The 15973-nt window shown below is 43.1% G+C and overlaps 1 protein-coding gene across 2 annotated transcripts in view; it reads right to left on the minus strand.

The window, feature by feature from the left end:
* LOC110493244 (calcium-dependent secretion activator 1) overlaps nt 1–15973 on the minus strand; it is a 157369-nt gene that overhangs the window by 22596 nt on the left and 118800 nt on the right. For both annotated transcript variants that reach the window (XM_036950557.2, XM_036950552.2), the window contains 8 exons: nt 14899–15055; nt 10915–11056; nt 4188–4343; nt 3932–4079; nt 2865–2939; nt 2684–2767; nt 2263–2295; nt 1027–1134 (listed from right to left, as the gene is read on the minus strand). In XM_036950557.2, coding sequence (XP_036806452.2) covers nt 1027–1134; nt 2263–2295; nt 2684–2767; nt 2865–2939; nt 3932–4079; nt 4188–4343; nt 10915–11056; nt 14899–15055 — 903 coding nt within the window. The remainder of the gene's footprint in view (nt 1–1026; nt 1135–2262; nt 2296–2683; nt 2768–2864; nt 2940–3931; nt 4080–4187; nt 4344–10914; nt 11057–14898; nt 15056–15973) is intronic.

A 15973-nucleotide genomic window follows, 5' to 3' on the forward strand; every position in this document is an offset into this window, starting at 1 on the left:
TACTCACATATATTTCTCTCTGTCCCTTTCTTTCATTATTTCATTCTTTCTACCTCCTCTCATTATAATAAGACCAGGGTCAGATGCCCTCCTTCCTATTTGTCTCTACTATGAGGTAGAATATTTATTGGACACAGTTTCTAATGTCTTGTATACAGTCCAACGTAGGGAACTGATCAGCAGTGATGGGGTCAGCATAACCCTGACCTACTAACCCTATCCTTTTGATCTGATTATTAATGTTCCTACAAATCAATTAGTGGAGGAACACAATGTATTCTAACGGCTGAAGGCAGAATCTAGACAGGGGGATGTATTAAGTAATCTTATAGAAAGGCATTGTATTATGTGGTCTTTAATTGATTAACCCTTGTCTGCTGACACAGAGAGAGAGAACACTGCTTAAGATAATCCTCCTCAAGGTGTTGCATGTCTCAAACAAACAGACATAAAAAGATGCAGAACACTACAGTAGAATAGACAGGGTAGAGCATAGTCTATTCAGACTGGAGGGAAGATTTGGAAGTAAAGGAAGGAGGGTGTGTAGAGATAGAGAGAGAGAGAGAGAGAGAGAGAGAGAGAGAGAGAGAGAGAGAGAGAGAGAGAGAGCAAGCGAGAGAGCGAGAGAGAGAGAGAGAGAGAGAGAGAGAGAGAGAGAGCGAGAGAGAGAGAGCAAGCGAGAGAGCGAGAGAGAGAGAGAGAGCAAGCGAGCGAGAGAGAGAGAGCAAGCGAGAGAGAGAGAGAGAGAGAGAGCAAGCGAGCGAGAGAGTGAGAGAGAGAGAGCAAGCGAGCGATGGAGAGAGAGAGAGCAAGCGAGCGAGAGAGCGAGAGAGAGAGAGAGAGAGAGAGCAAGCGAGCGAGAAAGAGAGAGAGAGAGAGAGCAAGCAAGCGAGAGAGCTACTTGTACAGCTGTGGAAGAGAAGGCAGAAAGCTGTTCAAAATGTGACTTATCCCTCAGAGCAGACTGTTTAATCACATTTTGGAGAGCCTCCCCTTGTAAGGGAGGAGAAGGCATTGGTTACTTACATCAAATAACCTTTCTATGTAAACCTCCTCATTGACCTTATCCCGCAGCATGTCCTGAGAATGGCGCACAAAGGTCACGTAACCGTCAGCAACATCCATCCCAGGCTTCTGCAGGACACACCACATAGAGACAGAGAGAGGGAGATGAGAAAAGGAGAGGGAAAAGGAGTAATTAGCCAAGGAAAATCAGATACAACAGACAGGTATTAAAATAAACATTACACTAAAGTGTTATCAAATTGTCGTTTTCATCTCAGAGAAATCAGAGTTCATGGTTGACATTTCTGGAGAGGTGTTTCATTTGCAGTGCGTATAGACCCAGAGATATGGGATATTGTCACTGAACTTCCTATTAGAGATGTGTACTTGGCCCAGAATCCTCCGTAACAGTCTGGGAATGTGCAAAGTGAACAGAGGAGCCAGGAATACATGATCAGGCTGCTGAACAGATTGTTAGGAGGGCTGCCATTTCTCATACCAGCTCAAATATTCACACAGGACAATGAGTTTGCAAATAAGACACTCAATTTGTGTGTGTGTTTATGTGTGTGCGTGTGTTAACGTATGTGCGTGTTTATGTGTGTGTGTGTGTGCGCCTTTCCCACTCCCGCATTTTCTCCGGTATATGAAACACACCCCCCCCCCCCATGCCAGTGGACGAGGTAATATGAATTTGTAATCATCAGACACTGTAAACTGAATTTAGTTTGTTAACACATCCCTGAGTGGTTCCAAAGGGTGCAAATTAGTATGTTTCTCCACTGTAATTGTATTTTGTGCATTAAACAAACCATTACCATGCAGAAGCTAGGGCTTTGGGCCCACAGACATAAGAGGCCTAATCACAGATTCACCAACAAGGCATTCATTTAAAAAGTGCCTTGTTGACATGTGGATCGATTGGCAGTGAAGTGATACTCCTCTGAGGTGCTGTTTAAAGCAGAACACAGCTAGCGTTCTGCCCCTGAGGCAGAATCCTGGTGTGCTTTTGTTACACAACACAACAGAGACTCACAATGTGTGCCACATGGCAGGCCTAGCCAGCTGATTCTGTCCATAACCATATGAATGGCAACCAAACCCCAAAAAAATGACAACCATCTGGACATTTCCTGAGACTCTATGGAAAACCATGGCAAGATAAAATAAATACAAGAATGGCTCATATGCACGCACACACACTTGGACTGGGATAAGAGAAACACAAGAACTGATAACAACACTATTTTCACTTACAGGTACATCCACATACTTTGAGGCAGCTTTCACCTTGAAATGAGACAGAGAGAGATTAGGTGAAAAGGAAAGACTTGAGAGTCCAACTGTGCAGCTTCCTTTCATTACAAAAGCTGTTTCATGTGAGTGTAGCTTCAGTGTGTGACTGCAGTATGCTCATTAAGTCAGTCATGTCAGGAAATGTAGTTGCAAAGTGTACTCAGAAGTTAATTAGACTTCTATAACAATGTTCAGGAAACCTACGAAAACCTGTTCCTGCAGTGGGAGTGTTATCATGAGAAAACTGAGGGAAAAGCTGTACATTATTTGAACAAGACTATTCCTACCCTATGACTAATAAAATAATTACAAGATCAGGGTCCAGTTCTGTATGCAGTGTACACTGAGAAAGAGGGGAATGAGAGAAGGAGTGCATTCTTACTGTGAAAGAGAGGAAGGAGGAGAAGAGAGTGCCCTCGTCGTATCTGGACAGTTTGGCTAGCACACTATCTAGAATGACCACAAACTGACAGACAGGGAGTTGTGTTACTGGCAAGTCCAACACATTAAAAACAACATTCATGTCATGTCACTTTCAGATATGAGTAAGACAGTAACAGCACCTTTGCTACTAGTAAGGTGATCATCTCCTTCACAGTCTCCTCTATGAGAGCATCAATTTGGGAATGGTACTGTCTCTGTAAGGAAAGAGACATGTTAGTGACAATGTCAAGTCCAGATTTCCTACCTTCCCTCCCCTTCTGTTTGTTGCTACCAGGTCTCACAGTAGGCCAATATGCTAATCAGTAGTGTGACAGCATTCTTATGTCTCCACGTGAGCCATGTAAAAGACCTCTGACTAATTCATTCTGCTCTGGTAATTGGTACCTGTCTCTAGGTTGTGCGGATATGAAGACTCTCACATCTACTCCATGTATATTCAGTAGCATCTACACATATGTTAATGAAATCAAAACAAAAAGTATCGGAAGACTGGGGAAGACTGCAATGGCGGCTAATTCTACATTTGGGAACCAGGGGTGAGATTTTAATTGAGTTGTTAGCCACGCTTAACCAATCTCTAACAAACGTTCACAGGATAGAGAAAATAAATGAAAGATAGAGACATGGTGATGGTGAAAAAGCAAGAGACTACAGCAAAATCACATATTCAAGCAAAAAGCAAAATCAGGAGTAATCGCAGTAAGTGCCATTGAAAAAATGTGCAAGTGAAAACCTTGACAGAAATGCTTATACAGTATGTACTACTATACAACATGTATTGTATTAGCACACCATTACATAATATGTGCACATAGAAAGAAATAGCAACATAGAAATGTTGATCTTAAGTGAGCTGGAGCTCTTGAATCCATGCAATTAAGAGAATACACATCTAGCAAACAGTTGGTGAGCAAAAAAGGATTTTCCCAAAGTGCCTTGGTACTGATCCACGGTGGATAACTGATCTGCATATCCAGTTCCACATGCTCTGTGATATATCTGAGATATCACTATTAGACATCAATAGAATCATAAACATTATATTCCCTCTGGAATATAATAGGTGAAAACTTTACACTGATTCAAACACTGTGTAACACTGTGTAACACATGCATGTTGGTGTGAGGCTGTGGAGGTGGACTGATATAAGATGGTATTGTACGTCTGATAGAAGGCCTACTGTACCTCCGGTCCCAGCTCCATGGCACACAGCTTGGCTGACTGGGCCTTTGCATCTACCATCACGTTGAACATGGTGCAGATGGACTGAGGCACCCGGAAGTCTGTGGTCCGACTGCTCTTCTGGAGCTTGGCTTCAAAGGCCGCCCGCGTCCTGGAGACAAGGAGATTAAGGAGAGAGGTTGCAAAACTATACACATACACACAATTACACACACACATTGTGGGTAAGCAAGTGTCTCATTCAGGCCCGTCCTCTCACCGTTTGATGCAGGACTCAATCATGTCGCTGGACATGAGTTTCAGCCTACTCTCCAGGTGTTTGCCAAACTCCTCCTCAGGCCAATGCAGGTCTCTGATGAAGGTCTGTAGAGCGTCCAGCTTCCAGAACAGGTCCTCTGACGTCCCCGAGCCGTTACTGGACAGGAATCACAGGGCAAAGGTTATAGCACTGGTACCTAACATGGGGGGTAAAAGACTACATCAAGGGTCAAAGAGGATGGGGCAAATCCAGGTCTCAGAATTCCATTTATTTCGGTTATCTTTTAACATTTACTGATGGGTTAAAATATTTTGAATGAAAAACACTATCGTCGATCTGTTCCTGGCCAATGTGGTTCTATGAATTGTGTTCTCCAAGGTACCAAACATAGACAGACATGAATATGTATTTGACCAATCAATAATCACAGTGAGTTGAGTGATTATTAGAACAAGGGAAAGAGTAGGGGTCCATGCACACTGTAGGTTGGTCAGTTAGTTAGTAAACTCTGGAAAAACACTATGAAGGGTGGGGTTGCTTTCCGATGCTGTGAAGGAGACTGTCCCACTCCCTGTCCCCTTCCCCTAAACCGTTTAAATAGAGAGAGCAGCTCTCTCCAGCCACACAGGGGCCTCCTGACAGCTAGTACCCATAGGTAAGAGCTGCAACACAGGGTAAACAGGGATCTGACCTCCCTTCCACAGACTGGAGGTCAGAGGGATATGATGGAAAGAAACAAACAACACTTTTAAACTCTGGCTTTGGTTTGGCCTCGTTTAATAATGGTGTATCATTTTCCATGATTCCATTCTGTTGTTTTTTAATCAGCTTAAAAATATATTTGTGTCTTTCCACCATTCAGTTCAAACACATGCTGTAGGAGAAAAATGAAAAGCTCTCCCTTTCGAAACACTGCCTACTTTAACCACACTCCCCATGCTAGGGCCTTGGCATGAACATGGCTGCCGATAGAACAACAACACTGGGGCAACTGGGGTCCAGGCAACAGAACATCAGATCACTGGGACAACTGGGGCCCTGGCAACAGAACATCAGATCACTGGGACAACTGGGGCCCTGGCAACAGAACATCAGATCACTGGGACAACTGGAGCCCTGGCAACAGCACATCAGATCACTGGGACAACTGGGGCCCTGGCAACAGAACATCAGATCACTGGGACAACTGGGGCCCTGGCAACAGAACATCAGATCACTGGGACAACTGGGGCCCTGGCAACAGAACATCAGATCACTGGGACAACTGGGGCCCTGGCAACAGAACATCAGATCACTGGGACAACTGGAGCCCTGGCAACAGCACATCAGATCACTGGGACAACTGGGGCCCTGGCAACAGAACATCAGATCACTGGGACAACTGGAGCCCTGGCAACAGCACATCAGATCACTGGGACAACTGAGGCCCTGGCAACAGAACATCAGATCACTGGGACAACTGGAGCCCTGGCAACAGCACATCAGATCACTGGGACAACTGGGGCCCTGGCAACAGAACATCAGATCACTGGGACAACTGGAGCCCTGGCAACAGCACATCAGATCACTGGGACAACTGGGGCCGTGGCAACAGAACATCAGATCACTGGGACAACTGGGGCCCTGGCAACAGAACATCAGATCACTGGCAGTGTTTAACTACATATTTTAGAATTGGCTAAGCTTGTTTTTTCCTAATTATCAACCATGTGCTTGTGTAAATGAGGTATTTGAGAGTTTTGAGGTGAGTTGTATCTTTCTGGCTTATTTACAGGATAGTAAACCTGCGTCTAGATTAGGACTATCTTTGACAGAAAATGTATTCCTTTAATAATGATGGAGGTGAAAGGTGGTTGCGATTAGTTTTACTTCAGAGGCAACTTTGGGACGAGACTTCCGCTTCATCTCATTGGCTGTTGAGTGCTCATTTACAAGGTATCAAACCGGGGACTTGGAATCCAAAACTTGGCGACAGCCAGGGTCTCAGTCTGTTCTCACACACACGTACACACAGACACAGACTTTTAGTAGTAGATGCTGAATACGTTTCACTCTGGTTTGGGAAGTGGGATAGATAATGTATCAGGTGTAGCTCAAGGTGCAGGATAAGTGCTTTAGATCACCATATCTAAACATACTGTAGATTTGCAATTATCTTTACGCTTTCTCCCTCCAGGTCCCCCTGGAGGAGCGCTCAGAGCTAACAGGTAGACATGGAGTTTTACAACTGACAGACTCACTAATGAAATGGGAAATGTCATTTTCCGTCGATAACAAAGGGGGATCATTATCATGTGGTGAATGAGTTAACATGCTCTGCATTAGAGTAGGAGTGTATCTGAGAGGCTCATGCCTCAGTAAAGACACACCCCAGGAGACCAAGGGCTGATCAAAGCTCTCCAACTTCTGCAAGTTAGGCATGTTAGGTTTTATAAACTATTGTATGAATAAAATGTGATATATTAAATTTGATTAATTGACTACAATGTTTACCACAGCCAAAGTTTTATTGTAACCTATAGTGGAGTAGCTGCCATGAGCTAACTATACCAACAAAAAAAAACGCAACATGTAAAGTGTTGGTCCCATATGAGCTTAAATAAAATATTGCAGAAATTTTCCGTACGCACAAAAAGGTATTTGTCTCAAATGTGCTCAAATGTGTTTGCATCCCTGTTAGTGAGCATTTCAGCTTTGCCAAGATAATCCATCCAACTGACCGGTGTGGCATATCAATAAAATTATTAAACAGCATGATCATTACACAGGTGCACCTTGTGCTGGGGACAATACAAGTCAACTCTAAAATGTGCAGTTTTGTCACACAACTCAATGCCACAGATGTTAAGTTTTGAGGGAGCGTGCAATTGGCATGCTGACAGCAGGAATGTCCACCAGAGCTGTTTCCAGAGAATTTAATGTTAATTTCTCTACCATAAGTCGCCTCCAACGTCGTTTTAGGGAATTTGGCAGTACGTCCAACTGGCCTCATAACCCCAGACCACATGTAAGGTGTTGTGTGGGAGAGTTCTTAGCTGATGTCAACAGAGTGCCCCATGGTGGGGGTGGGGTTATGGTATGGGTAGTCATAAGCTACGGATAACGAACACAATTGCATTTTATAGATGGCAATTTGAATGCACAAAAATACCATGACGAGAACCTGAGGCCCATTGTGAGACCCATTTTTTTTTTAAAGGTATCTGTGATCAAAAAATGCATATCTGTATTCCCAGTCATGTGAATTCCATAGATTAGGGCCTAATGAATATATTCAATTGACTGATTTTCTCATATGAACTGTAACGCGCTAAAATCAATGAAATTGTTGCAAAATCCCTTAGGCCAGAGCTGACCCCATCGAAATTAAGACTGTTGGAAATTTCTGTCCATCTTCAGAAGTTAAGCCAGACAGCCAGCGTCCCAGAGGACATGTGATATGTTCATGCCAAGAACATATCATGTGCATGTTTCATGTTTCAGGCTCCAGCAGAGACTCAATACACACTGAGTCACATGTAGTTGCAATCCAGTTGGGTGTAGAAAAGCTAGGCATTGTTGGTAAGCTAACTGGCGGTAGATTTGTTACTTTGGGCATTTGGATGTTGACATTTGGTAGATTCAAATCAGGCAGATTACGTCTTAGGCTCTTGTGTAGAAACAAACAGAAGATATTTTTTTTTCCTGTAACTGGTAATGTGGATGTGTTTTAAAAGGGAAAGTGAAACAAACTAGATAAAAGCAATGCCAAGGAAAACAAATACAATTGGTGAGGAAATTAGCAAAACAAATTAGCAAATTAGCACAAAAAAATGTTATTGAAATTAAACAAGTAAGGGTATCTTTGCATTGAATTGAAGAGGCAAATCTAATGGTGACAAATAATGTGTAAAGTGTATCCTATCAGCATTGAAGAGACTAATGACAAAAGATAGTTGACTTATGACAACTCAACATATGGTGACAACAAACTGCAATGTCATTCATACAAGGGGTACCATATGAATACTCCAGGGCAGGGTTTTTCACTATCAAATTAAGACCTAGACAACCAGGTGAGTTTCTTACTAATTGGTGACCTTAATTCATCAATCAAGTACAAGGGAGGAGTGAAAACACGCAGACGGTCGGTCCTTCATGGAATGAGTTTGACACCTGCTCTAGGGAAACACTCAAGAAACATGTTTCCGACAATATTTTCAGATGATCTTACCTGCAATATGGACAAATATAAATAAATATATAGTAAATAATTGTGTTAATACTTACTAATAAGTAACACAACCTCCTCCCAGCTGCCCACTGCTCTGAGGCTAGGAAACACTGTCACCACTGATAAATCCACTATAATTGACAATTTCAATAAGCATTTCTCTACGGCTGGCCATGCTTTCCACATGGCTACCCCTACCCCGGTCAACTGCCCGGCACCCTCCACAGCAACCCGCCAAAGCCCCCACTATTTCTCCTTTACCCAAATCCAGATAGCTGATGTTCTGAAAGAGCTGCAAAATCTGGACCCCAACAAATGAGCCGGGCTAGACAATCTGGACCCTCTCTTTCTAAAATTATCTGCCAAAATTGTTGCAACCCCTATTACTAGCCTGTTCAACCTCTCTTTCGGTATCGTCTGAGATTCCCAAAGATTGGAAAGCTGCCACGGTCATCCCCCTCTTCAAAGGGGGTGACAGTCTAGACCCAACCTGCTACAGACCTATATCTATCCTACCCTGTCTTTCTAAGGTCTTCGAAAGCCAAGTTAACAAACAGATTACTGCCCATTTCGAATCCCACCTTACCATCTCCGCTATGCAATCTGGTTTCAGATCTGGTCATGGGTGCACCTCAGCCACGCTCAAGTTTCTAAACAACATCATAACCACCATAAGAGACATTACTGTGCAGCCGTATTCATCGACCTGGCCAAGGCTTTCGACTCTGTCAATCACAACATTCTTATTGGCAAACTCGACAGGCTTGGTTTCTCAAATGATTGTCTCGTCTGGTTTACCAACTACTTCTCTGATCGAGTTCAGGGTGTTAAATCGGAGGGCCTGTTGTCCGGACCTCTGACAGTCTCTATGGGTGTGCCACAGGGTTCAATTCTCGGGTCAACTCTCTTTTCTGTATACATCAATGATGTTGCTCTTGCTGCTGGTGATTCGCTGATCCACCTCTACGCAGACGACACCATTCTGTATACTTCTGGCCCCTCCTTGGACACTGTGTTAACTAACCTCCAGACAAGCTTCAATGCCATACAACTCTCCTTCCGTGGCCTCCAACTGCTCTTAAACGCAAATAAAACTAAATGCATGCTATTCCATCGATCACTGCCCGCACCTGCCCGCCCGTCCGGCATCACTACTCTGGACGGCTCTGACTTAGAATACGTGGACAACTACAAATACATGGGTGTTTGGTTAGACTGTAAACTCTCCTTCCAGACTCACATTAAGCATCTCCAATCCAAAATTAAATCTAGAATCAGCTTCCTATATAGCAACAAAGCATCCTTCACTCATGCTGCCAAACATACCCTCGTAAAACTGACCATCCTACCGATCCTCGACTTCGGTGATGTCATCTATAAAATAGCCTCCAACGCTCTACTCAACAAACTGGATGCAGTCTATCACAGTGCCATCCGTTTTGTCACCAAAGCCCCATACACTACCCACCATTGTGACCTGTACTCTCTCGTTGGTTGGCCCTCGCTTCATACTCGTCGCCAAACCCACTGGCTACAGGTTATCTACAAGTCTCTGCTAGGTAAAGCCCCGCCTTATCTCATCTCACTGGTCACCATTGTAGCACCCACTAGTAGCATGCGCTCCAGCAGGTATATCTCACTGGTCACCCTCAAAGCCAATTCCTCCTTTGGTCGTCTTTCCTTACAGTTCTCTGCTGCCCATGACTGGAACAAATTGCAAAAATCTCTGAAGCTGGAGACTCACATCTCCCTCACTAGCTTTAAGCACCAGCTGTCAGAGCAGCTTACAGATCACTGCACCTGTACATAGCCCATCTGTAAACAGCCCATCTATCTACCTACCTCATCCCCATACTGGTATTTATTTATTTTGGTCCTTTGCACCCCAGCATCTCTATCTGCACATTCATCTTCTGCCGATCTACCATTCCAGTGTTTAATTGCTATATTGTAATTACTTCGCCACCATGGCCTATTTATTTCCTTAACTTACCTCCTTTGCACTCACTGTATATAGACTTTTTGTTTTCTTTTGTTCTACTCTATTATTGACTGTATGTTTTGTTTATTCCATGTGTAACTCTGTGTTGTTGTATGTGTCGAATAGCTGCGCTTTATCTTGGCCAGGTCGCAGTTGCAAATGAGAACTTGTTCTCAACTAGCCTACCTGGTTAAATAAAGGTTAAATAAAAACAAAGTTTATTTTTTACACAATTGCCCACAAGTAGACATACTTCATGTGTGGATATCAACATATTTCATGTACAAATATATGGTACACATGATTACCAAAACATTATCAGAATATTTCTGTTAACATGAACAGGAAAGCCTGAAAACATTGACAGTAATTCAAGTTTGAAAACTGAAGATATTAGCATCTACCTATACAGTATGTATATACTGCATTATGACTAGCCTGGGTATCAGTCGATTTCTACTTGAATGCAGAAACAGTAGCATCCGGGCTATGTAACCATTTCAATGGGGTGTTGATATTAGGGGTGTCCTTACTTGACAGGCTCCCAGGACTCTCTCTCGAAGCCCCTGTGGATGGACTGGGCGATGGATGACTCCATGAGGTCCACATATCGCACCACCAGTGGGGCATATAGGTCCTGCAGGTGTTTGTGGAACTGCCCATTGCACAGGTTATCTGAGACAGGACAGAGCATATAGGTCAGGTGAAGTCATTCATTCAAATGTAACACCATCGGAACAGTCACCTCCAAAATGATAGGCACCCTTGATAATAATGAGCAAAAAAAACTTGTCTAAAATAAATCATATTAATATTAGTCTAGCTCGCTATACCAGATTTTCTCTCTTTTGTATATCTGATATATATACATTTTATATATGTACAGTGCCTTGCGAAAGTATTCGGCCCCCTTGAACTTTGCGACCTTTTGCCACATATCAGGCTTCAAACATAAAGATATAAAACTGTATATTTTTGTGAAGAATCAACAACAAGTGGGACACAATCATGAAGTGGAACGACATTTATTGGATATTTCAAACTTTTTTAACAAATCAAAAACTGAAAAATTGGGCGTGCAAAATTATTCAGCCCCCTTTACTTTCAGTGCAGCAAACTCTCTCCAGAAGTTCAGTGAGGATCTCTGAATGATCCAATGTTGACCTAAATGACTAATGATGATAAATACAATCCACCTGTGTGTAATCAAGTCTCCGTATAAATGCACCTGCACTGAGGTCCGTTAAAAGCGCAGAGAGCATCATGAAGAACACGGAACACACCAGGCAGGTCCGAGATACTGTTGTGAAGAAGTTTAAAGCCGGATTTGGATACAAAAAGATTTCCCAAGCTTTAAACATCCCAAGGAGCACTGTGCAAGCGATAATATTGAAATGGAAGGAGTATCAGACCACTGCAAATCTACCAAGACCTGGCCGTGCCTCTAAACTTTCAGCTCATACAAGGAGAAGACTGATCAGAGATGCAGCCAAGAGGCCCATGATCACTCTGGATGAACTGCAGAGATCTACAGCTGAGGTGGGAGACTCTGTCCATAGGACAACAATCAGTTGTATATTGCACAAATCTGGCCTTTATGGAAGAGTGGCAAGAAGAAAGCCATTTCTTAAAGATATCCATAAAAAGTGTTGTTTAAAGTTTGCCACAAGCCACCTGGGAGACACACCAAACATGTGGAAGAAGGTGATCTGGTCAGATGAAACCAAAATTGAACTTTTTGGCAACAATGCAAAACGCTATGTTTGGCGTAAAAGCAACACAGCTGAACACACCATCCCCACTGTCAAACATGGTGGTGGCAGCATCATGGTTTGGGCCTGCTTTTCTTCAGCAGGGACAGGGAAGATGGTTAAAATTGATGGTAAGATGGATGGAGCCAAATACAGGACCATTCTGGAAGAAAACCTGATAGAGTCTGCAAAAGACCTGAGACTGGGACGGAGATTTGTCTTCCAACAAGACAATGATCCAAAACATAAAGCAAAATCTACAATGGAATGGTTCAAAAATAAACATATCCAGGTGTTAGAATATCCAAGTCAAAGTCCAGACCTGAATCCAATCGAGAATCTGTGGAAAGAACTGAAAACTGCTGTTCACAAATGCTCTCCATCCAACCTCACTGAGCTCGAGCTGTTTTGCAAGGAGGAATGGGAAAAAAATTCAGTCTCTCGATGTGCAAAACTGATAGAGACATACCCCAAGCGACTTACAGCTGTAATCGCAGCAAAAGGTGGCGCTACAAAGTATTAACTTAAGGGGGCTGAATAATTTTGCACGCCCAATTTTTCAGTTTTTGATTTGTTAAAAAAGTTTGAAATATCCAATAAATGTCGTTCCACTTCATGATTGTGTCCCACTTGTTGTTGATTCTTCACAAAAAAATACAGTTTTATATCTTTATGTTTGAAGCCTGAAATGTGGCAAAAGGTCGCAAAGTTCAAGGGGGCCGAATACTTTCGCAAGGCACTGTATATATTTTAGACCAGGCAAGTTTCGTCTAGATTCAACTGGTAAAAAGGCAACGCTAACACAGACCAAGGGAGATAAAATGGAGGCCAGTGTGTGTTAATGCGATGGCTCATGGCTCCAAACAGTGGGTCTGTTTTCCTCTTTATCCCTTTGGCGCTCAATGTGTGTGTGTGTGTGTGTGTGTGTGCTCGTGTATAGAAGTCAAGGTCGATGATACACAGTAGGTGCAATGTTTATTTTGTTCCCTGATTGTCGCTCTCCAATTAGCCACTTGAGTGGCTGCTGTACACTTCGATGTATTTGTCCAGGAGTGAGGATGCAGGGCTCGCCCTACTCCCTGCCACCACTGTTTTAGACCTCATTAACTGCTTGAATGGTGTCCGACTTTGGCGCCTATCTGGTGCTAAGGCGATTTCATGACACATAAGCTAGCTGCTTCAGGGAGACAAAACAAATGACCTTCCATGTAAAATTCCCCTGTGGTATGGTTTGGTAGTATTGGGATGCGGCTCTGTGTGTGTACTGTGTTATTGTGCTCCTGTAAACCACTGGAGAAGCCTGAGGGAGATGGATGGTTGATATCATGGTGGCAGGTTTACATTTCCAACTATAGTGTCAAAGTCATGGAAATCAGAATTACTAGTATTACATGGGATTAGTCCATCTGTGTATGCTACAGTCCATCAAACATACTGTATGCAAAGTGTACACTATGAAATCTAATATATCATGAAGTTTGTGGAAATGAATGCAGGAGAACATAACACATTAGATCTGGTAAAAGATAATACAAAGAAAAACATTCATTTTTTTGTACCATATTTAAAATGCAAGAGAAAGGCCATAATGTATTATTCCAGCCCAGGTGCAATTTAGATTTTGGCCACTAGATGGAAGCAGTGTGGAAAGTTTTAGACTGATCCAATGAACCACTGCATATCTGTTCAACATGTTGTATCAAGACTGCCCAAATGTGCCTAATTGGTTTATTAATACATTTTCAAGTTCAGAATTGTGCACTGTCCTCAAACAATAGCATGGTACACTTTCACTGTAATAGCTACTGTAAATTGGACAGTGCAGTTAGATTAACAAGAATTTAAGCTTTTTGCCCATATCAGATATGTCTATGTCCTGGGATTTTATTTTGTTACTTACAACCTCATGCTAATCACATTAGCCTACGTTAGCTCAATCGTCCCGCTGGGGGACACCGATCCCGTAGAGGATAAATGTCAATTTATCATTTATCAAAATACCATTAATTTCACCCTTATTTTTGGCCGGTCTCCAGATTTTCTTGTTTCTATGATCATTGCAATGTGAATAACCAATCAGCTGTTTCAAAAAAAAATCCAACAATGAATGTGGCCAATTGTGCAGCAGTAACAAGTGAGTATAACAAGCTGTTCCAGTCCAAGTCCATTAAGCCACTGCAGGTGAACAACAGACTACATTACATTCTTCCAGACTCCTGGCTGACAAACTAGAATGAGACATTCCCCTGGGACAATTAGCCCAGTGCAGGTTCACTTCACAAAGGCAGTGGTAAGTGTTTCTCTTCTGACGCATGCTTCCAGAACCCTGGACAGCGCTCCTCCGGCAACTACAGTTCATTAATTTTATTTGTCACATGCACCGAATAATTACAGGGCCCACAGCAACCATTTCAATTTTAGTTTCAGGTCTTAGTAAGAAGCTCCCACAGTGCTGCATTGTCCTCTCAATTACCTTCATCCGTTTCATTACACTGGAGTCAAATGCAGAAAGGATCATGCAGTGTGAAAGTAATATTAGATCGGAACATATTCTCCTCAAATTGGATCTCAACACTAGGTTTTAGTTTCTCCAGTTCGTCAAGATCAACCACAATGAACATTCAATAAAAACCCAGTCCTATGTGTCATGAATGCTCCAGACTGTGTGCTGTATGTGCTGTATGGTTCGGGAGTGCTAAACGCTGTATGTGTTTGTTCATATTGTAGCCTTGGTTCAGGGCCTGGGCTGGGGTTGGAGTCACTCACAGTCGGTCCTCAGAAAGTCATTGAGCAACTGGAAGAGAGGGAAGCTGTCCCAGCTGTCAGGGGGCTGAACCTCCAGTGCAGCATCCATGTCCACTGCATACAGAGACAAGAAGGTCTCTGCATGCTCCACCATCAGGTCTGACCACCACGCAAATGCCTAGAGAGAGAGGAGTGAAGGAGAGAGCGAGAGAGAGAAAACAGAGAGATGGGGAGAGAGTGTAGAATGAAAGAGAAGAGAGGAATACATAGAAAAAGAGAAAGGAGAGGAAGGGGTATGAAAGAAAGAGATACACGGAAGAGAGAACGAGAGGAATGTGCAGAAAAAGTTTGATGAAAAACAAATAGAGGGTGAAAGAGGGGAAAAGGGAGGCAGGTGGAGAAATAGACAAAGATAGAGAGACAAACAAATTGAGGATAAGAGTATGCAACTATAATACAAGCCTCAAAGTGTCATTCTCTAGAGAGGAAAGGAAGATAATGTTACTCCACCGATCTATATAAGGGCTCTTTTCTTCACAATAAGAGTCAAGTTGTCACCTCTGAGGCATCACACAGAGATCTCTGGGGGACACTTTACAGCTTTGAGCGTAGTGTTTAAGTTCTGCACTCGAGCACGGCTAAACGTGCGCTGTTCTGTTGGACCACAGAGAGAGACACAGAGAACTGCATAGATACGGCTCCTTGACTAAGTCATTCATACAGAGCTGCTCAGAGCCTCCCCATAGGATAGACAGAATCAGTGGAGTGACAGAGTCTGGAACAGGCTGGTCTCATGCAGGTTAACACTCATCCTCCCATGCTCCCCCTCTCCCTGCCCGTGGTCCTCTGGGCCAGTGGAGGACTTGGCCATCAGCCATTCACATCGTCACACCTCTGTGATGTGAATGTTCCCATGGGCGTCATGCACTCTGGCATGGGACGGTTGCCATGACAGCGCCAGCAACAACCAGCAACAGACTCAGGGTCAAAATGGAGAGGCTCATAACAATAAATAAAACTGTCATTACAGGCCTCAAGCAGTGGGAGGATTCATCTACTGATTCTTCACATTGGCTGCTAAATTGGGTAATAGTTA

The sequence above is a fragment of the Oncorhynchus mykiss genome, chromosome 17 (genome assembly GCF_057628025.1).
Source record: "Oncorhynchus mykiss isolate SJ-2025 chromosome 17, ASM5762802v1, whole genome shotgun sequence".
Taxonomy (NCBI): domain Eukaryota; kingdom Metazoa; phylum Chordata; class Actinopteri; order Salmoniformes; family Salmonidae; genus Oncorhynchus; species Oncorhynchus mykiss.